A 21,931-nucleotide genomic window follows, 5' to 3' on the forward strand; every position below is an offset into this window, starting at 1 on the left:
TTTGTTCAGTGACATCAACAAAAGCTGGTGTGTGCCGATGTGGAACCTGTTACAATTCATCTAATTCATGGGCTAGAGAACCGGTTTAATAACAGGGTGGAAAGCAGAGATTAAAACGAGATGCAGTGAGGCTTGATGTACTTGTGGATAGGAAAAGGTACAGAATAATGAGATGGCAAGATGGCAAGTTTTTAAGTGAGAAAATGATACTCCATTTGGTGGTTTTGTGATTTTTTTTTTTAAAGATTTATTTATTATGTACACAGAAGTGGGCACCAGATCTCATTACAGATGGTTGTGAGCCATCATGTGGGTGCTGGAATTGAACTCAGGACCTCTGGAAGAGCAGTTGGTGCTCTTAACCTCTGAGCCATCTCTCCAGGCCTGGTTTTGTGATTTTGCTTGACTTGAATGCTTCTGCACCCCTCCCGTTTAATGGTGGAGGCTGCAGTGAACACCTGCATCAGGCAGGTGACAGCAGCGGCAGGCGGGGCCTCTGGTGTCACAGTGTTTGTGTAGCCCTTGTGCCCACTCTGGGTAGAGGCTGGTGACCAGGATCTGTCACCCTGCGAGAGCAGCCCCCAGGCCTGGGGAGTCTGAGAGCCTGTTGTTTCTCTGACTCTTTGACATCTCAATTGATGGACATGTGTCTGTGTTCCTTCAAAGAAACATTGAAGAGAATAAATGTATTCATTCTTTTCTCTGTATTTATACACAAATGGTGGTTTCAAGACAGGGTTTCTCTGTGTAGCCCTGGCTGTCCTGGAACGCACTCTGTAGACCAGGCTGGCCTTGAACTCGAGATCTGCCTGCCTCTGCTTCCCAAGTGCTGGAACTAAATATGTGTGTACCACCATGTTTAACATATATATACACATGTGTATATATATATATACATATATTTTATCTGTTCTTTATTTTTTTACTGCTTAGTGATTCTGTTTGGTTCACACATACAATATCTCAGACATTTTCCCGTATTAATTTTTCACTCATTAAAAAAAAAAAAAAAAAAAAGTAAGATTGGGGGCTGGAGAGATGGCTCAGCAGTTAAGAGCATTGGCTGCTTTTCCAGAGGACCCAGGTTCAGTTCCTGGCACCCACATGGCAGCTCACAACTGTCTGTAACTTCAATTCCAGAAGATCCGACACCCTCATACAGACATTTATGCAGGCAAAATACTAATGTATATAAAATGCAAATAAATGAATTTTTAAAAAAAGAATGTTATTGCATTGTGTTTATATAGCACTTTATTTAGCCATGCCTTTATTGGTGGATTTGGAGCTGTTTCCAACCATTTCCTTTCCAGAAAAAAAAAAAAAAAGTTGTGTGTGCGTGTGCATGTTTGTGTAAAACCTTGTTTTCTTTGTAATTCTCTTACGTCCAAGTATAGCTAAGAGTGGTCAGAAATGAGAGCAAGGATTCTGGGTGTAGGTGACAGTGGACCCTGCTCCATCACTCACTTGATATATAACTTTGGGCCATTACTCCTCTATGTTCTTGAACCCCATCACTAGGAACTAGAGATTCAATGAGCCTCCATATGTAATTGCAATCTACTAGTTGTCAGCCTCACCATCTTTAGAATAAATTCCCAGATACCTAATTACTAGGTCAAAAATAAAGAACAATCTTTGTGGTTCCTAGTGATTATTTTTTTTTTTTAAAGATTTGTTTTAAATTTTTTTGTTTTTGTTTGTTTTTTTCTCTCTCTCATTTTTTTTTTTTTTTTTTTTTTTTTTTTTTTTTTTTTTGGTTTTTCGAGACAGGGTTTCTCTGTGAAGCTTTGCACCTTTCCTGGAACTCACTCTGTAGCCCAGGTGGCCTTGAACTCAACAAAGATCCACCTGCCTCTGCCTCCCAGTGCTGGGATTAAAGGTGTGCGCCACCACCGCCCGGCTGATTTTTTTTTTTTTTTTTTTAAGAAAGTCAAATCTTGTCATATTGCATTATCACACTGTGCAGTAGAAACTTAAAAAAAAAAAAAAAAAAAAAAAAAAGATCCTAACACTGTATTTGGATATATTTGATCAGAACAGCTCCACCCCCCACCCCCCACTGCTCTTTCCCCCTGATTTTGTAATGTATTTTTTGGAAGTGTTCAGGTTAGTTTCTTATTGAAATACCCAAGTGATGTTTTCCCTGTGCTCTTCCAGATGAACTGACACATTCTCAGGGATCACAAATTCCCATGTGACTGAGACTAGAGCACAAGATGCAGGAACTGTTTTCATCTGAGAGCTCCATATGCCCCCTGCTTTTACCCTGGTGCAGTCTGGTGCAACCAGAAGAAACCTACTTCCTGAGAAGTCTTGAAAAGGAAGGTGTTTCCTGTGATTAGTCTATGCATCATATACTTTAATTTTGAAAACTAATTTCTGTTTTCCTCCTATCCACTGTAAAATGCAAAATTCTCTTAGCCTTTTAAGCATATGTATGTTTTGGCCTATCTATATGTGCACAATATATAGATTTTTTTCCCCTCTAAACTAATTTACATTTTACACATTCAGTTCCTCCATCCTGACCTCGGGAAGAATAGACAAGTGCTAGACACACACACAAGAAAAAAAAAATCATCATATGATCTTGAAGCATTTTCATTGATATTTCTTTTTACAGTAACTTTTGACACAAATTTTAAATAATGGCTCTCTGAAGTTTGAAAGTGATGAAATGTCTTTTTTGCATGAAGAAACTGAGGTTCCCATAGATGGCTCTGACATGTCCTGTATCCCGTGACTACAGACAGTGGAGAAGGAGTGTAAGTCAGGTGTAAGCTGTATTCCAAGGTATGCTTTAGAAATAGTTTGTGTTTTATCTCCGTCAGTCTAGAATCTTGCCGTCATTAGTTTTGACGAACATACTGTGATTCTTCGAGGAACTTAAGCGCTTTCTGTCACCAGTTAACAGTTGGGTGCTCATACCCCAGGAGCTTGCCATCATCATTTTCCAATAGCTCTTAGACATTCCAAAGGCTGTTACTGTGGAAGTCTGGGGACATTGCTGAGGAGGCAGACTGTCAACAAAAGGCTTCAACGCCAGTTGCAGCTGCGCTGAATTAAGCAGATCAATGAAGAATCAATGAAACTAGCTGCTATGCCCTGATCTACCTAATTCACTGTGAAGACTCGCCTTTGCCTTTAAAGGTAATAGCGACAGGGTACTGTACAGTACTCTTCAAGTGTGTGGCCAGCCTGGACTACCTAGGATATCAGAGGCCATCCTTGACTACACAGTGAGACTCTATCTCCCTAGTTACCCATTGTATGACGCCCCCTCCAAGAAAATAAAAGTGAAGCTGGAGAGATGACGCAGGGGTTAAGAGCACTGGTGGTTCTTCCAGAGGAACTAGGTTCAATTCCCAGTACCTCCATGGCAGCTAACAGCGCTAACTCCAGTTCCGGGGGATCCAGCGCCCTCTTCTGGCCTCTGAGGTCACTGCATGTAAGTGGTACACTTGCATACATGTAGGTAAAACATCCATACATATAAGACTTTTCTTAAAGAAGAAAATCTATCTACTACAAAATGAGGTCTTGAGGAAGCGAAATTGTTCTGTTTTGCTTTGCCATGGGCTTGTCTATTTTATTTTATTGACTCTGGAAAATTGATGAAGTCACCATTGAGGTCACCATTGGTTCTGTCAAGGGTGTAATCAAAATTGTGAAGCAGCTTCTTTATGGACTAAAATTCCTCTTCAGTGGGATAATAACAATTGTGTGTGCATAATGCACTGACATACACATGCTATATACATGCATACAATACACATTGTATTTCTTTTAATGTTTATTTTTCATTGACGCTACATTTTGATTCCTTATCATGGGAAGACTGGAAATACAAAATTCCTTCTGTGTATAAAAACTCATAAATATCTAAGTCAAATGGCAAGTGAAATAACTCCATCGAAAAGAAATATAAAAAGTCCAACATTCCTTAACAGGTTTCTTTTTGATTTTTTTTTTCAGAAGGGTTTCTTATACTTGTTACCATTTTCTGTTTTTAATTTGTTAACATATATTTAGCTGTATTTGTGAATAATAACATAGTTTATATACATAGATCCAACACTACTGTCCTCTGAGGTGCTTGACACTGTTAAGTGAGTATGTCTCTAGCTTAATCTCAGTTCCTCAATTAATTGGCTTAACTTACTCTTCAGTATTCCCAGTCTGAATCCTTTCCCATTCCAGAACCTTCGGGGCAGATTACATCAGCTCCACCAAAGTTTTAAGACACTGGGGCTGGAGAGATGGCTTAGTGGTTAAGAGCACTGACTGCTTTTTCCAGAGGACCTGGGTTCAATTCCCAGCACCCACACGGCCACTGAAGACCCTGAAACCACTCACCCTTCATGTTCTCCTGCTCTCAGTTTCTAAGGACCAGAACAGAACCACCAGTGAGTTTCCCAAGTGAAAACACAATTGGTTTTACATGGGATGCATACATGTTAGCCCTCAACTGTGAAAGATCTGACTGGTCATTTGGCATCAGATGGTCCCCTCCATGACAGAGGGACCATCTGTCACCTTATTGTTAGTTTTCTTAGAATCTTGCTAAGTTTTCTAGGCTGACCTCAGACTTGAGGGTCCTCCTACCTCATGTCCCAAGTGCAGGGATACAGGTGTGGTGTGTAACCGCAGCCTGACCTTGTCTCTGTTTCTGCACATCATGAATCGCTATTTCATAAGATAGACATCCAAAGGAAGACATTTAAAGTATTAATACTCTAAAGGCATAAATGGAATATCAATCCATAGTGAGGTTTATGATGATTTTTCTTTCTGTGAATATTCTTCAATGGGGATAAGAATTTATTACGAAATTAAATTATCTTTTGCATCCAGAAGTTATCTAAAACAAAAATCTTAATCTTACTTTTGGCTTTCCAAACTGGCTGTTTGTCACCTAGAAATTTGGTGTTTTTTGTTTGTTTGTTCGTTTTAATTTTTTTCTACTAAATTTTATCCCTCGGAACTTGATTTGATTTCTTAATTAATATTCTATTTTGGGACTCTTCAGAAATTGGGGAACACAATTAGGTGGCCAGGCATATAATTTTTTTTTCACTGTAGCTAGTATGAATATTAGGGAAGCTTGAGGGCTATTATTCCTCTTGGTGATGAGGGGTTGGTGAGACCTAAGTGATACACACACACACACACACACACACACACACACACACACACACACGGCATGACACACCACAGCCACTGTGTGGTAGAATGCTAGAAACATTTCTCACAGCTAATTATCATCAGAGGAATCACTGCCTTCCTGAGTCTGAAGAACACCTTTGTCAACAAAACTTCAATTCCTGGTCCCATTTAAAAGGCACACAAAAGGAGTTTACACTCAGGTCCTTATGAGACACCCTTACACACACACACACACACACACACCACAATTTATAAAAAAAAAAATATTGTCCAAAAGAACCAAGTTTTGAATTTAGAGAGTGGTTATCACCACATGTGCCAAAGCTCTTCTTCCGCTGTGTATAAACGGCTCTAGAAAGATGTGAGAAACTGCTGAGTCCATAAATAACAGTGGTCGTGGCACCTCTGCAGGGGCAGAGTGTGGGAAATAAATAGTTCAGAGTTGGAGTAAATCCTCTGTCTGGTCATGGAGATCCCAGGTTGGCGTGAGGCTGTGAGCATGTGCAGATGTCTTTTTCAGATCCCTTCCAGAGCCGGGAGTACTTTGTGGAGCTTTTCTTCTCTCTCCCCAAAGCTGACACGTGGGCCTTCAGTTCCCCCAGCTTGATCTCAGCCATCCTGCAAGACACACCGGAACCTGTTGCACAGTTGGGTCTCATTTAATAAAAGCAGAGTGTTCCTAGAAAGCTGTTTTCCAGAGGAAGGTCAGGGAAGACCTCAAATGACCAGTGCCTCATAGTTTCCATATCTGGGGGCCGGGGATGGGGGGCGACTAAAAGATCAAAGAGCCAGCCAGGTCTGACCTGTGCCTTGAGAACCAGAGCCCAGAAGTTGGAGGCTAGCCTCATGCAACCTAGTGTGACTCCATACCACAAAATAACTTTAAAAACAGAAACAAGAATAAAGAGTAACAGGTATCAGAGAGATGGGTCAATGTTTCAAAGTCCTTGCTGTGCAATCGTGAGAAGCGGAGCTTGGATTTTAGCACCCCTGAAACAAGCTGGATCTCCTGGGCACCCCCTGTAACTGCAGCACTGAGATGCTGGTGGGAAGAGACAAGAGGCTTGGATTGCTGGAGCTAACTAACTTCCAGCCTAGCAGAGGAGAACGTGACCTCCAGCTTCAGAGATAGACCCCTGAATTAAAAAAAAAAAAAATTGAGAGAGAGAGGAGGCCATCCAACACCTGTTTCTGACCTCAGTGCATGCGTCCAGGCACATGGGCACAGGTGCACATATTCCTACACATATCCATGAGCATACTCAGATACATACAAACAAATAAATCATAAAAAAAAAACCCAGACTGTCCATTCAGCACATGAAAGTCTTACTCTCATAGAGTTCATTTACAATAAAAGTGGCGTTCCCATAGGGTACTGCGGGAAACACTAGTCCCTCCTTCAAAATGCTTCCCGTTCAAGTGTTTCCGTCTCAGAAATCCATGCTATAACAAAAGAGCACTGAGAAAATTTAGATACATACATATGCATACAGTGTGAATTGAATTTCCCAATGATTGCTTTACTTTAGAGGTTAGGAGTAGTTGATGTTCTCAAATCTGCTTTCCTAATACACCATGGACTGCCGACTATTAAATTATCTCCATCTTGAATCGACTTATAATTTCAGCATGTTCTAACATTCCATGTGCATGCCAGTTTACTTTGGGTGACCTGAATGTGTGACTTTTGGGTGAAAGAGCCCCGCTTTATAGAACCTTTGAGCCTTCACATCTTGGATTCCCACCCTTCTTTTTTTCTGCGATACTAATTCCGTGTCTCTGTTTTAGCACAGGCGAGAATCTAATTCTCTATTTACAAGTCTTCCCTGAGTTGGAGCCCTGACTCTGTCTTGGGAAATGACGCTAACGTGCAGTACATTAGTATTTGAATGTATGCAACAGTTACAGGCCCCTAATGTATCACTGCACTACAGACACGACCTCCTTACATTGCAGAATTCTGTTTTAGTTTTCTGCATGGTGAAACAGATCCAAGGGATAAGAAATCATCGTTCAGGGCTCATATGACTAGGCAGTAGCTCTAAAAGGGATACGACTTGATTTCCAATCATAGTGCTTTTGAAGTCATGAAGTCTTATTTCCCAGAGCCACAATGCCCCTGTATCAGCACCCTCAGCCCCCTCCTTTCTGATACGACTTATGATTTCGCGACACTGACCTCACCATCCTGTTTGGCTTCATCTTGCCCTTCATCCTGGTCAGGTTCGAATGCAGTGCCTCGGTCTACAACCTCCACACCAGCTTGTACCGTGGGCTTCTCGTTTTCCCACTTGGCAAAGCCTTTGTCCTTGGCTGCTTTGTCATGGAACTTGGATTTCATTTTGGGGAACGTATGGGACCCCGAGTCTCCCCAGCCAGCCTCTGACCACACAGGTTCCGTCTGGGTAGCTTGACTAGTGGTGGCTCGCTGTAGCCTCACGGAGATTTTACGAGAAGAGCCTGTAACCAGTGTGATGGCTCTGCTGTCCAGGTCCCGGTGTCCAGCAGTGACCCCAGGAAACTCGAACACCTCATCCTGCACTAGAAGGGAGAGGAGAGTCATGATTATTTGATGTCCGTCTGCTCAGTAGCAAACCATCACTGTTAGTACGGATGCCAGAAATCTGATATGCAAGGTCCCAGAGGAACTGACTTGGGCTAGAATTCAACTAAGCAGCAGCAGGTGAGCAGGTGAGTGAGCTCACCAAAAAAGCAAACAGAGTTAAGGGTTTAGCATCTAAGGAAGCAAGTATCCTTGCTGTTTATATGGCTCAGACCCTAAGGAGATGCAGAACACAGATGAAGGACAGGTGTGGAGAGACACTGTGACAGTGGGGAACACAGAGAGCGTTACCTGGGGGTAAAGCTGGGCTTCCAGGCAGTGACCCAGGATTGCTGCCCAAGGAGGGTGCCCGGGCAAGTCTCCTGCAGGCCAGAACCAGGAGGTCTTTGCACTGCTTGTGACAGTTAGCTCCACAGTCTGAAAAGAGCCCAAAGGTGTCACAGGTGAGTGTGACGCATGTGTGTCTGACCCAGCTTCTAGGGTGGCAAAGGAGCTGCTAGCCCTTCCCCTCCCCCCATCGGAATTTCAGGGATGACTCTGAGAAGTTCAGGGGCCTTCTTCCAGCTCACATTAACTCTTCAGCTTCCTTTGTCCCAAGGGACCTAAGTTCTCCACGAGGCCAAGAGCGTTTATGGTTTGATCAGACAGATTTGTTTCCTACCCCAAATGTCCAAATTACCTTTGCATTTGTAGCCTTGTTTGATGATGCCCCAGAGCTGAAACAGAAGACAAAGGAACGTCAGAGCATGGGAAGAGAAGCCCAGAAAGAAAACAAAGCCACAGAGAAGGAAGTCCTAGGAAGTTTGGTGCCTGGCAGTTCACAAACAGGATGTCGCTGCTCTGGACACCCTTTCCTGTTGGAGAGGAGCCTTCCCCCAGCCCCCTCCAGCTGTGGTGAGAGCTTCCCTTGTCTTTCTCGGAGCCAAACGGTAGCTGGCATGGGAAATGAAAGTTAGTAAGCTGACATGTTGTTTCAACTTTGGTGACAAAGTACTCTCAAGCCAAATGTAGAGGAAAACTGACCAGTGGGTCTTTCCCATCTTTCTTCTTAATGACCCTGGCTGCTTTTGGCGCCCTCTGCAGGAAAGGAAGCAGCCTCAGCGTGCACTTACTAATTCGGATTTTACCAGGCAAAGAGGGGGCAAATGATCTTAGGCATTGTGTCTGCATCAAGGCGGTGGGAGATGTCAAGAAGGCTCCAACTCTGCCAACCAAGGACATGATGATTTCCCTGAAGTTGGCTAGTCGGAAATGATTGCTGAATAAAAGTTATGGGAAGGCTTTGCGAAGGACTTAGCTGCTGCACAGGACCCCAACACACCAAAATAAAAATCGGAATACAATCACCCACAATGCTGAAACTAAACTTTAATCTGACCTTCCCAGGAACCAGGAGAAACAACAACCAAATTCTTCCTAAATGGCCAGTTTCAATTTGTTGCCTACTGTTAGTTTTATGCGGCGGCACAATGTTATTCATTAAGCGGCGCTGTTTACCATGTGAGGAAAGCCATGAGGTATGACAATACCCACTATAAGAGTTTATTAGGAGAAGGAACAGAGAGGAATGTGCTTTTTAGGCCTATGAAAGGTTGTGCATGGAGAGAGAGGAAGGAGAAGGGGAGGAGTCGTCTGTGGCCCACTTTTTATGGACACTGCCCCCCCCCAGCACATGCACATAAGGCTTACATAGCTGCACCATGCATGCACATAGACATAGCTACACCACGCATGCACATAGATTGCTTGATCACGCTGTGTGCAAATTACATGACCCCCCCAGCACATGGATTACATAGGACATAAGGCCCCTTGCTTGGCTACTGAACAGCACGTGTGTAGCAACACCTATACCTTAACTCTTAAACAGGAAGGTGAAGGAAACACATGCTATCAATTCTTTCTCTTTTTTGTTTAGACAGACTCTCACTATGTGGCCCAGGCTGGTCTTGAACTCTCAATCCTGCTGCCTCAGCCTCACGAGCATTGAGATTACAAGCACGCACCTTCAAGCCTGGCTTGTTTTCTATTGTTTCCCGCCCCCCCACCTCCACCTTCCATGAAGAGGGAGGGACCAATCTGCTATGGCTTAGGCTTCTCTGTCTATAAAATCAGCTTCTGCCGCTGAACTTATTGGAAAACTTACTCTGTTTTGTGGAATGACGTGGTGGTGCCTGGTTTTAGCACCTAAAATAGCTTTGCCTAGGATTTTTAACTGGAATTGTGATTTTGACCTTTGACATGACTAATCCCTCGGGTTCAACGAGGGCGTTTTTGTAAGCTGCAAACTCTGGGCAGAGTCTTGGTTGTGGTGTCACATCCTGGCAGAAAGGAAGATAGTCTAAAGAGACTCATATTCCCCTCCCTTTTCCCCTCAAGCTTTTGAAGGAAGCAATGGTCCCCAAGGAACCGGAGCTTCCAGCAATCTCATGCCCGGAGAAGGAAAAGGTTGAAGTCCCGGGCCAGCAAGAGGAGAGGCTTGTCTCCCTCCAAGAGCCTTCCCACAATTCTCTGACAGCTTCTCAGACCACCTTGCAGAAGAGACTGGTGTAGTGGGTAGCCATTCCAGCTTGGATCTGGAAGTTCCAACCCCCAATGAGACTCTGGCAACTGTCACGCCTACGAGGTGGGGCGAGGGGAGGCAGCTGGGGACCCGAGAGCTGGATGGGTGAGCGCTCTCTCTGTGCGCTCTCTGTGCCGGGATGCTGAACGGTGAAGGTGGACTGTACAGAGCTCCGGAGAACACCGCTGGAATGCGTTACACCTTCCCCAGACCCTGCGACCTACCTATTACTTAATTTGTGAGTTATGCCATTAAATAAATATCCTTTAAACTACGTGCTGTGGCCAAAATAATTACTCCAATATCTAGAGCTCACATGGGGCAAACTCCAAAGGCCTGGGCGGCTCCTGCCCTCTCCTCCCTAGCTGGCGGGTACCTAAACCCGCCTGCAAAGTTCCATATAACCAGGGAACACCTACACAGTTCCAGTCCCGAAAAAGGGAGCAGCTAGTCTGATCTCAGTTCCCTAGCTTAGCCCCAGACCAGCGAAAGAGGCAGAGGAGTGCTAGCTCCGATTTCCACCATCTCCGCCATTTCCGCCATCTCCCTCCAACTCCAGCCAAGATTGCCAGCAGGCCCTGTTTTGGAGCTGTACCAACGCCACCTGCTGGCTGAAAAGTGCTACTACATGCCCCCAAACCCATGAAAGGTAAGCGTACTGTTTCAAGTAAAGGTACTTGATAATTTTACACCTTAAAATTGACTAACAAATTTTGAGTAATTCATGTAATATGGCTGACAACATTACCTCACAAGAATTTAAAAACCTTTTTGCCTGTATGATGAATGACATCTTCCTGGAAATATACGACATTCCTAAGGCATATCTGGGCTATACCATTTTGGCATTCATCATAATAATTCACACAGTGTTCAAACACTGGTTTAAGAACAAAGATGAGTCATTGGGACTGATACAGGCTTTAAAAGATAGCAATGAAGGCTTACAGAAAAGGATTCTCTCTCTGGAATCTGCTTTAAAAGATAGCAATGAAGGCTTACAGAAAAAGATTCTTTCTCTAGAATCTGCTAATCAGGATTTACAAAACAGGCTTGTACCCAAAATTGATTTTATTGATAATAAATATGAATATTTAATGGATAGAACACTAACTCTCCAGAGTGAAGTTGTGGCTACTCAGACAGTATATAAGGAAGAAAGATTATCGTTAATTGATAGGATAAGGTCCATGGAATCATGTGTTTCTGAGGAACATAAAAACTTCTATGATTCCATGAAAAATATGGAGTCCCTTGCAAGAGAGGAGGTTCACTCCCTAGAACAGACCCTAGGTGCTCGTTTGCAAGCCCTAGAAGAAACTCTCAGTAAACATGACAAGGGAACTAATAAGCAGAAGGTCAAGACCATAGAGGCTGTAACATCTCCAAATGGCTCTCATACAATGGCTTATCCTGTTATCATCCATGAGAAGCCAGCAGATGACACACACCCTGAGCCATATATGACATATACATTACAACCAATTTCAACAAGGGACTTTAAAAATATAAAGGAAGCAGTAGTTACGTATGGGATACATTCCACATATGTAAGACAGATGTTAAATTCGTGGTCTACCTCACATAGAATCATTCCAGATGACTGGCATCAGTTAATTTCAGCTGTTCTAGAATATAGCCAGCAGTTACAGTGGAAAAGCTGGTTGAGAGAAGAGGCAAAAAATTTAGAACAACAAGGTAAAATCAGAGGTTTTGTGATCTCCAAGATCAAATACTTGGTGAGGGATGTTTCGCTGATAGGAATATACAAGCCACTTATGATGAGCATACAATATCCCTATGCCGTACAGCAGCTCTAAATGCTTGGGAAAAAATTCCAGAACCTGGAAAACCAACTGAGGTATACACAAAGATATTTCAGGGACCGCACGAACCCTTCAGTGATTTTTTACAAAGACTGAACACAGCTATAACAAGAGCTGTGTCAGACAAAGAATTAAGAAAAGTATTAACTGAGTCCTTGGCGTTCGACAATGCTAATGCAGAATGCAGAAGAATACTTACACCATTAAAGATCAGATCAGCTCCTTTGGAAGAATGGATTCAATATACTAATGGTGTTCAGTCTCTTAACTACAGTAATGAGGCTTGGATAGGAGAGACAAATCCCAGAGGTAAAAGAAGGCCCCGTGTTACCAAATGTTTTAAGTGTGGCACACCAGGTCATATAAGTAAAAACTGTACATGGGGTACTCCTAGAAGCAATACTCCTTCTAGGAATATCCTAAACAGGAGACCCCAACCACCTCCTGGATTATGTAGAAGATGTGGCAAAGGCCGACATTGGACCAGTGAGTGCAGATCAAAAATAGATATACAAGGCAACCCTTTACTGGCGGGAAATGCCTCAGGGGGCCTCTTGCAGGTCCCCAAACCAAACGTAGTAAGAACATTCCCAGCCACTGTGGAAGAAATTCCTCTCCAGGACAACTGAATAAACCAATGCCTAATATAAAAACCGATACTGCAATGGATGATAAAACAGCTTTGATAGATGGATCACAGTTTACAAAGAACACTATAAAACAAATATTTTGGCAGACTTCCATAAATGAACAAAGACCAAAGCTTAGAATTCAAATTAATGGCCTGGTTCTGGAGGGCCTGGTAGACATAGGTACAGATGTGACTATAATTACACCAAAATCATGGCATCCGAATTGGCCTCTTCAAGAAGTAGATGTCCAACTGTTAGGGATTGGCACACTATCTCAGATAAAACAGAGTTCGAGATGGGTTGAATGCATAGGGCCAGAAGGACAGAGAGGAAGTCTGAAGCCATATGTAGCAAATGTAGCAGTAAATCTTTGGGGCCGAGATCTGTTACAACAGTGGAATACCCAGATTAAAATTCCTACACTTTCAGAAAAGGAATACAGACCAATGCATGTTTCTAGGAATAATATCATAACATGCTATAAAAATCAGTCACCAACCATTCAGGCTGTTCACAAACAGAGCACGACTGTTGTTGAACTCTCAGAAGTACCAACTGCCTTACCTATAAAATGGCTAACTAATAAACCTGTCTGGGTTGGACAATGGTCTTTGACAAAAGAGAAGCTACAAGCTTTAGAACAGCTGGTTCAAGAGCAGTTAAATGCTCAACACATTGAAGAATCTACCAGCCCTTGGAATTCTCCTGTATTTGTTATTAAAAAAAATCTGGTAATTGGAGAATGCTGACAGATCTGAGAGCTATTAATAAAGTAATTCAGCCAATGGGCTCCCTACATACTGGGATGCCCTTGCCCTCTATGCTACCAAAAGAATGGCCTATAATAGTTATTGACTTAAAAGACTTTATTTACCATACCCTTACAGGAAAATGATAGAGAAAAATTTGCCTTCACAGTACCTAATTACAATAATTCTCAGCCAGTCAAGAGATATCAATGGAAGGTCCTTCCACAGGGAATGTTAAACAGCCCTACTTTGTGTCAATCCTTTGTGCAGAAACCATTAGAGATAATTTGTGTAAAGTTTCCACAATCCATAATTTATCACTATATGGATGATATCCTATTAGCTGATCCAAAGTTAGATACATTAGAAAGCATGTTTGAAGAAGTAAAAAAAGTTTTGCCTCACTGGGGACTGCAAATTGCTCCTGAAAAAATACAAAGAGGAGATTCTATTAATTACTTAGGATATAAGATAGAGCTACAAAAAATTAGACCCCAAAAGGTACAACTAAGAAGAGATAGATTGAAGACTCTTAATGATTTTCAAAAGTTATTAGGAAGCATTTCCAACTTACTGGGTATCATGGGAATACCCAAAGATGGACTACAAAATTTGGCTAATACTCTAGAAGGGGACAAAGAATTAAATAGTCCAAGAGAATTATCAGCCGAAGCTGAGAAGGAATTGGGTCTAGTAGAAAAGACAATTCGAGAAGCACATGTGGATCGTGTGGATCCAGAACTTAAATGCATTCTTGTCATATTCCCCTCCAGACATTCCCCAACAGGTATTTTGATGCAGAGGGAAGATATTATATTGGAATGGATATTCCTACCACGTAAACAAAATAAGAAATTAAAGACTTATATAGAAAAGATCTCTGATTTGATTCAAAAGGTAAATTAAGACTTCGCCAGTTGACAGGAATGGACCCAGCAGAAATTGTAGTACCATTAACTAATGAGGAAATTTCATCACTATGGAAAGATAATGAATACTGGCAGAGAGCCTGCAGTAACTTTTTGGGAGAGATTAACAACCACTATCCCAAAAGCAAGAGAATAGAATTCATAAAGAAGACTGAATGGGTCCTTCCTCACATTGTATGACAAAAGCCAATTTCTGGAGTCTTCACATTCTATACTGATGCAAATAAATCAGGGAAAGCAGGATATAAATCAGGAGACTTAAGTAAAGTGGTGCAAAGTCCATATAGCTCTGTACAAAAGGCAGAACTGTATGTCATTCTTATGGTACTGATGGACTTCACAGAACCCCTCAATATAGTCACTGACTCTCAATATGCAGAGAGAGTTGTTTTACATATTGAAATTGCTGAATTTATTCCTGATAATACAGAATTAACTTCATTATTCATACAATTGCAGGAAATCATCAGAAAAGGGGAACATCCTATATATATAACACATATCAGATCCCATACAGGTCTGCCAGGACCTTTAGCACAAGGTAATGATGAGATTGATCAGTTACTAATAGGTAATGTGCTAGAAGCTTCAGAATGTTATAAGAAACACCATGTAAATAGCAAAGGTTTGAAGAAGGATTTCTCCATCACTTGGCAACAGGCTAAGTATATTGTGAAAAAATGTCCTACTTGTTCCATCTATAACCAAACTCCATTACCTGCAGGGAGTAATCCAAAAGGTATGTATACAAAGAAATGAAATTTGGCAGATGGATGTGTTTCATTTTGCAGAATTTGGAAAATTAAAGTATGTACATCATACCATTGACACCTATTCAGGATTTCAATGGGCAACTCCTATGAATTCTGAAAAGGCTGATTCTGTGATTACACACCTATTAGAAGTTATGGCCATCATGGGAATACCTGTACAAATTAAGACAGACAATGCCCCAGCATATGTCTCCAATAAAATGAGACAGTTCTTTGCTTATTACAATATAAAGCACGTTACAGGTATACCACACAATCCCACAGGCCAAACAGTCATAGAGAGATCCAATCGAACTTCAAAGGATATGCTAAATAAACAGCAACAGGTAACAATGACTCCTAGAAATAGACTGCATAGTGCTTTATTAACCTTGAATTTTCTCAATGCTAATGAGAAAGGAACAACAGCTGCGGAGAGACATTGGACGACAGACAAAACTCCTGAGCTAAACCAACCAGTTTATTTCAAGGATGTGCTGACCTCAGAATGAAAACCTGGATATGTTCTACGTTGGGGAAGGGGTTTTGCCTTTATTTCTGCAGGAGAAGAAAAGCTATGGATACCAACAAAATTAATAAAAATTCGATTCGAACAGGAAAAACCCCTTGATGAAGAGAAGTAAAAGATCATCCACCAATGTGACATCTCTACAAGTTGTAAGAAAAATTTAACAATCAAAGGGTGGGGTAGGGTCTGTTTTTGTCTTTCCAGGATAATGGAAATACCCATCTTCCAAAACTCATAAGGCCTTGGATATCCGGATGTTTACAGCAGAAAGGAAGAATCTATTGGTACCAATCTACACATGGTAAAATCTCACTGTCTAACATCTTTCTCTCTATCAATCTAGAAAAGTTGTGGTTCAGATTCAATTATATCCAAGCTGGCTTTGGAGATGGAATTGGCTCACTCCTTCTCTAAACCCAAGCATATTGCTAAAAGAAAAGTTTGAGAGATTCTTCAGTCCCGTATCAGAAGAGCCCTCTGGTGTGAGACAGAAGGAAACCAATAAAAAGGGATCATTGTCTTCTAAATTCTAATTCTCTCCATGCTTACTCTTGATTCTCAGAATCCTTTCTTACATGCTATGTCCTCTTTAAATTCAAACCTCCCATTTTTGATAACAAATAAGTTTTTCCAATAGCAATCTCAGAAGTCTCCAGAAGGAAGATGGGGCCCCAACAACAACAACTCTACCCAATCCAGAATGATGCCATGGTAATCATCATCATACTACACTTCTTGCCAGAATTTCAGACAATCTTACCCATTACTCTAAAACTTGCTGCAGAACCTATAGTTAGTCTAACTGAGATTTAACTATCTGAGCTTTCTCACAGTACCCAATAGAGATAACATCACCCCCTAAACAGCAGGAAGCAATTCTAAGAAAATGATGCCCCTTCTCCCTTAGGTTTCATAATTCTCAGGGTTATGGATGACGGTTATAGGGTTGGGGGTGGAAGAAAATATTAGACTCAGTATTGTAAAAAAAAAGGGGGGGAGAAGAAATGGAACGGATAGGTATAAGATATGATGGTAAAACATTGTATATACTAGTAAACAAACTTAGTAAAATAGCAACCTTAGATAATTTGCACTGTAATTTGTACTGTTATAGATTCTTATATGTTGATACAAATGTAAACTATTTCTATACTCCTGTTTAAGATAATTTGTATATTGATACAAATACAGAACTATATTTGAAACATTTTTATATTGATACAAATGTAAATTTCTATCTGTCATACTTTTATATATGTTCTACTTCTGTTTAGGATATTCGGTATATTGATATATATTTAAGATTATTGTCATATTGCATATCGCACTATATATTCCTACCTCTGTTATAAATATCTTGTGTATTGTCACAATTTTGAAGTCATCGTTCTTCACCATACATTTGCTTATAGACTGTTTACCTTATTTACGTGAAGCCTTAGTCCTTAGGTTATTTCGGTAGATAAGATTTATAGATTTATAGTCGCCTATGCCTGTCATCTCTATAGTTACGTTAGTTAGGTTATCCAGATTTACAGATACATAGGTCAGATGGGCAGGTAATCTTCAAACACTTCATAGACCTAGAGAATATGGCATTTAAATAACTTAGAATTCTGTTGACGTGAGACACAATTGCTCCTGGCTGCACCAATTGATCCCAAGAGAATGTTGGGCTTCTAAGACATTTCCATTTGGAAGTTTGTCTTTTTGGCACAAAATGGCCTACTGGGCAAAGAACTGCCCTTGCCTTGATGGCTGACAGTACAAATGCAATGCTGTCCTTTCTGGACAAGCAGGACACAAGGAAAGCGACCACTGTACTCTGCCAAGACAGGGTAAGATGGTCTTTCAGAAATCCTGCTTCTGAAAATGGTCTGTCAGATACTCCAGGCCTGTAGCCAATTTGAATGCACCAACAATGCTGAGAAACATTAGGTGACTGTCCAGGCTGCCAGCTGTCTTGGTCTACTCTTGCAAGATTCCCGAAATTGCTTGCATCCATCTACCATTTCTCAGGTACCATTATGTTCCTTCTCAGGTCTTTGATGGGATTGAAGACTAGCAGTTACAGTTACAACTTAGTATATATAATATCTTAGATAGAACATATTAAGTATTAGATTCAGGTTCTTTAGGATAGGACACCTTTGAATGATCTTTATAACATGCCGTTTACCTATGCTCTGTACTTCTCTGGACTTTAGTATGTGTTTCTTGCTTGATATTGTTTGCATTGGTTGTAGTTACATCTTATCTAGGTCATTATCCCTCATTATTTCTGGACAATATTTGATAACCATTCCTTTCTATATAGTCTTGTATTAGTTTAGAACCTTCTTATTTAGACAAAAAGGGGGAGATGTAGTGGGTAGCCATTCCAGCTTGGATCTGGAAGTTCCAACCCCCATTGAGACTCTGGCAACTGTCATGCCTAATAGGGGGGGCCAGGGGAGGCGCCTGGAGACCCGAGAGCTGGATGGGCCAGCGCTCTCTCTGTGCGCTCTCTGTGCCGGGACGCTGAACGGTGAAGGTGGACTGTGCAGAGCTCCGGAGAACACTGCTGGACTGTGTTACACCTTCCCCAGACCCTGCGACCTACCCATTACTTAATTTGTGAGTTATGCCATTAAATAAATATCCTTTAAACTACGTGCAGTGGCCAAAATAATTACTCCAATAGACTGGAGCCGAGACAACGATGGTTCAGAATTGGGCCAAGCCACACTTCAACAAGGACAGCTTGGTCATGTATAAGTCTTGCTCTACTTATGCCTAAACCGGAAGTGTCAGCACTCGGAAGGGAGACGTGATGGAGCCTTACTGTGCCTCTTCAATTGGTTCTCCTTCTCAATGGGACCACATCGAATTGCCTGTTATTTGTCTAATTGGCATCTTGAGGTCAGGGGGCTAAGCCTAGCTTGGTGGGGCTCCTGGGCCCGAGGTTCTGGGGGCTTTGCCTTCCTCGTAGTTCTTAACATGGTGAGGAAGGTGCCCCTTGCCCTGTCCTTCTTTCTACCTTCTCATGCCATTTGCCCAGGGGCAGCAGGGACACCAGCACATACAATACTAGGCTCAGCTGAAGCTGAGAAAACTCGAGACCTTGTTAATGGGTTGGGCTAGGTGCTTGTTGCTGGGTCGATGGCCTCCCGAGGCCAGTAGAACACTGTTCACAATGCGTCATGCCAAACAAGCCCCCTGAGTCTGGTCATCTGGCCCTGATAGGAAATGTAGTTGCCAGTGAAGAATGACATAAGGACATAAGGACATGAAGGTAGCTGCCTCTTTCTCTCCTGCAGACAAGGAAATTCCAGCAGGGGACCCCAGAGATTCCTTTGATCCCTCACAGTCCCAAGATCTTTCAGAACACATTAAGATGCAAATGCCTTCTGGCAGGGCCGTAGTTTGCCTCTGGATAGGAAAGACTTCTTTACCATTTCTTTACCACAGACTGGCAGGTTGGCTCAGGGTAGAATACCACAGAAGACCGGAGAGGGCAGAAAAGGGAAGTGGGCGGTCAGGTTAGTTACACCTTCTCAAGAGCCCGGGAAGCTTTAAAAATCATCTAGCTGGCTTCTGTCATAGAGGAGGTGGTGAAGATAACGATCCGGGAAACAAATAACTTGCAAGTCCTAACCTGAAAAACTTTAAGAGTGATGACATTCTCACCCCTGCTTCTGGGTCCTTTCTGTGTGGTCCATATTTCTGGAGAGGACCAGAAGGAGATTTACGAAGGAGCAATTTTTTAAAAAAATGAAATTCACAGGTAAATGAATGGAACTAGAAAAAAAAAAAAAAATCATCCCAAGTGAAGTAACCCAGATCCAGAAAGACAAATACGGTCTGTGTTCTCTTATATGTGGATACGAGCTGTTAATTCAATGATAACCATGTTACAATCCATAGACCCACAGAGGTTAAGTACAAAGTAGGGGATGAGTGGGGACAGATAGACCTCCCTAATAGAATAGAATAAATAATTATGGACGGATTGGGGGTGGTGGAAGGGGAAAATCAAGTGGAGGAGAAAGTGGGGAGAAGGGAGAGAATTCACATAAAGAGAGTCAGGTAAAATTAAGGGCCATTTGAGGGGTAGAATGGAAGCCTCCTAACATACATACACATATGAAATTGGTCTAAATAAAATCTCCGAATAATGAGGGAGACACAGTCCCAACTGGACATCTCTGGTCACCAAAGGAAGCTCCCTGTATCAGGAATGAGTTACATCTAATTGAGCTTCTGGCCAAAGGGGTCCCATGGGAACCCCCACACAACCCAGGCCATCGCCGAGACTGAAGGTTGCTCTCCACAAACTGATGGAAGGTCTTATTGCTGAAGACAACACCCACTTAACACACTGAACATAGAGAAGTCGAGCTGGTATCTACATAGAGCCTTCACCCCTGTGCGCTAGAGTCTTTAGTAAGTGTCTCTGCAGGCTACCAGAGGAGAAATGGAAATACTAACCCACCTACAAACCCTTTGATCTTCCATGGGGCCCTGCCTGCAAGACAGGCTAGTGCAATGGCGGCACACAGCTCACGGGAGTCACCAACCAACATCTGGTTTGACTTGAGGCCCGCTCCACGAGATGGAACCCATACCCAACACTACTTGGGTGACCAAGGACCTAAGACTAGATAGTCCAGAGACCTGGGGGAAAACCAAATGCTACCATGCTGCTAAAGGGTCATAACAATAATAAAATGACTCCAAAGGGCATTCTGCTATACTCATACAGACCAGTGCCTTGCTCAGCCATCACCAGAGGCGCTTCCTCCGGCAGCAGATGGGAACACAGACAGAGACCCACAGCCAGTCAGGATGCAGAGAGTAAGAGGCCTTGGAACACTCAGCCCTAAATGGGATGTCTCCATCCATTCCCTCCCCTCAGGGCTCAGGGAACCCTGCTTAAGAGGAGGCAGAAAGAGTGTAAGAGCCTGAGGGGATGGATGGAGGACACCGAGAAAACAAGGCCCTCTAAATCAACAGGATGAGCACAGGGAGGAAGTCACGGAGACTGAGGCAGCATGCACAGGCCCTGCACAGGTGCTCTGAATCTAGGCGATGGCTTCCAGTTTAGAGTCTCCATGGGCTTCCTGAGAGTTCGAACAGGTGGGTCTCTGCATCCATGTCTGTTTCTTGTGTCTTTTCATGGGCCTTTTCCCTTCTGTTTGCTTGTTCTGTCCAATGTGTTAGTTTTTGTTTATTTTATTATTATCCCTTAGAAGTCTGTTTTTTTTTTTTTCTTTTTCGTAGTGAGAGACATAAAAAAATGTGCATGTGGATGGGAGGCTACATGGGGAGGAAATGGGAGGAGCAGAGGGAGGACGTTGTGTGAGGAAAAAAAATCTACTTTCAATAAAAAAGGGAAAGAAGAAGAAGAAGAGGAGGAGGAGGAGAAGAGGAGGAGAAGGAGGAGGAGGAGAAGGCATCTTTCCTGGTGTGGTGGTGCTTGAATCTAATCCCAGAATTCCGAAGACTAAGAAAGAAAGGTCTTGAGTTCAAGGCCATCCTGAACTATTGAATGAGACCCCACCCCACCCCTAAAGACAGGGCACCCTGATATGGAAATGCAGTAGATTGTTAGCACCAGTGCAGAGCTGCTGAAGCCAGAGTCCTTTCAGGACATGGTCTCCTGAGCTCACTTAGAAGCCAGGAGGGAACATTGCCAGGAAAAGGCACTGGGTCAGTGTGCCAGCCAGTGACAGCTGGAGGCAACCCCGCTTAGGTGAGTCCCAGGAGCGTTTCCCAGGCTCCTCTGACCCGAGAACACGGGCTGCTACAATACTTGACATTCTTTATCATATAAAGAAGTTAGGAGATGAGGAGGGCTGCCTGGGGTTCGTGCCTCAGCTGCCAGTGACTTGTGTGACCTTGGGGAACTAACTCTCCTCGCTTCTCCAGCCTTCGGTTTCTTCTTCTATAAAATACGGGGATTACCAACATGCTTTCAGTTCTGGCACTCTGATTCTGAAATGCACGCCCTGCCTTCCTTACCCTTAAAATAGAATCTATTTCAAAAGCAGATGGCCCAGGCACTGGAAAATGGCTCCTGGCAGTCTCACAATCCCTTTCAAGGATAGATCTTCAGAGTTGTATTTATAAATCCCATGAAGATCAATGGACCCCTGGGTATTATGTCAGCAAAGATCAAGTCAAGCTGTACTAATGAAATATATATTATATATTGGTTTTTTGAGACAGGGTTTC

General features: G+C 42.5%; 1 protein-coding gene across 4 annotated transcripts in view; it reads right to left on the reverse strand.

Moving 5' to 3' along the window:
- Positions 1–3,778: 3,778 nt before the first annotated feature.
- Rasgrp3 (RAS guanyl releasing protein 3) overlaps positions 3,779–21,931 on the reverse strand; it is a 108,745-nt gene continuing 90,592 nt past the window's right edge. For all 4 annotated transcript variants that reach the window (XM_028873414.2, XM_028873433.2, XM_028873412.2 and 1 more), the window contains 4 exons: positions 8,415–8,451; positions 8,027–8,152; positions 7,352–7,713; positions 3,779–5,787 (listed from right to left, as the gene is read on the reverse strand). In XM_028873414.2, the coding sequence (XP_028729247.1) occupies positions 5,779–5,787; positions 7,352–7,713; positions 8,027–8,152; positions 8,415–8,451 (534 nt within the window). In that variant the 3' untranslated portion in view covers positions 3,779–5,778. The remainder of the gene's footprint in view (positions 5,788–7,351; positions 7,714–8,026; positions 8,153–8,414; positions 8,452–21,931) is intronic.

The sequence above is a fragment of the Peromyscus leucopus genome, chromosome 22, assembly GCF_004664715.2.
Source record: "Peromyscus leucopus breed LL Stock chromosome 22, UCI_PerLeu_2.1, whole genome shotgun sequence".
NCBI lineage: Eukaryota > Metazoa > Chordata > Mammalia > Rodentia > Cricetidae > Peromyscus > Peromyscus leucopus.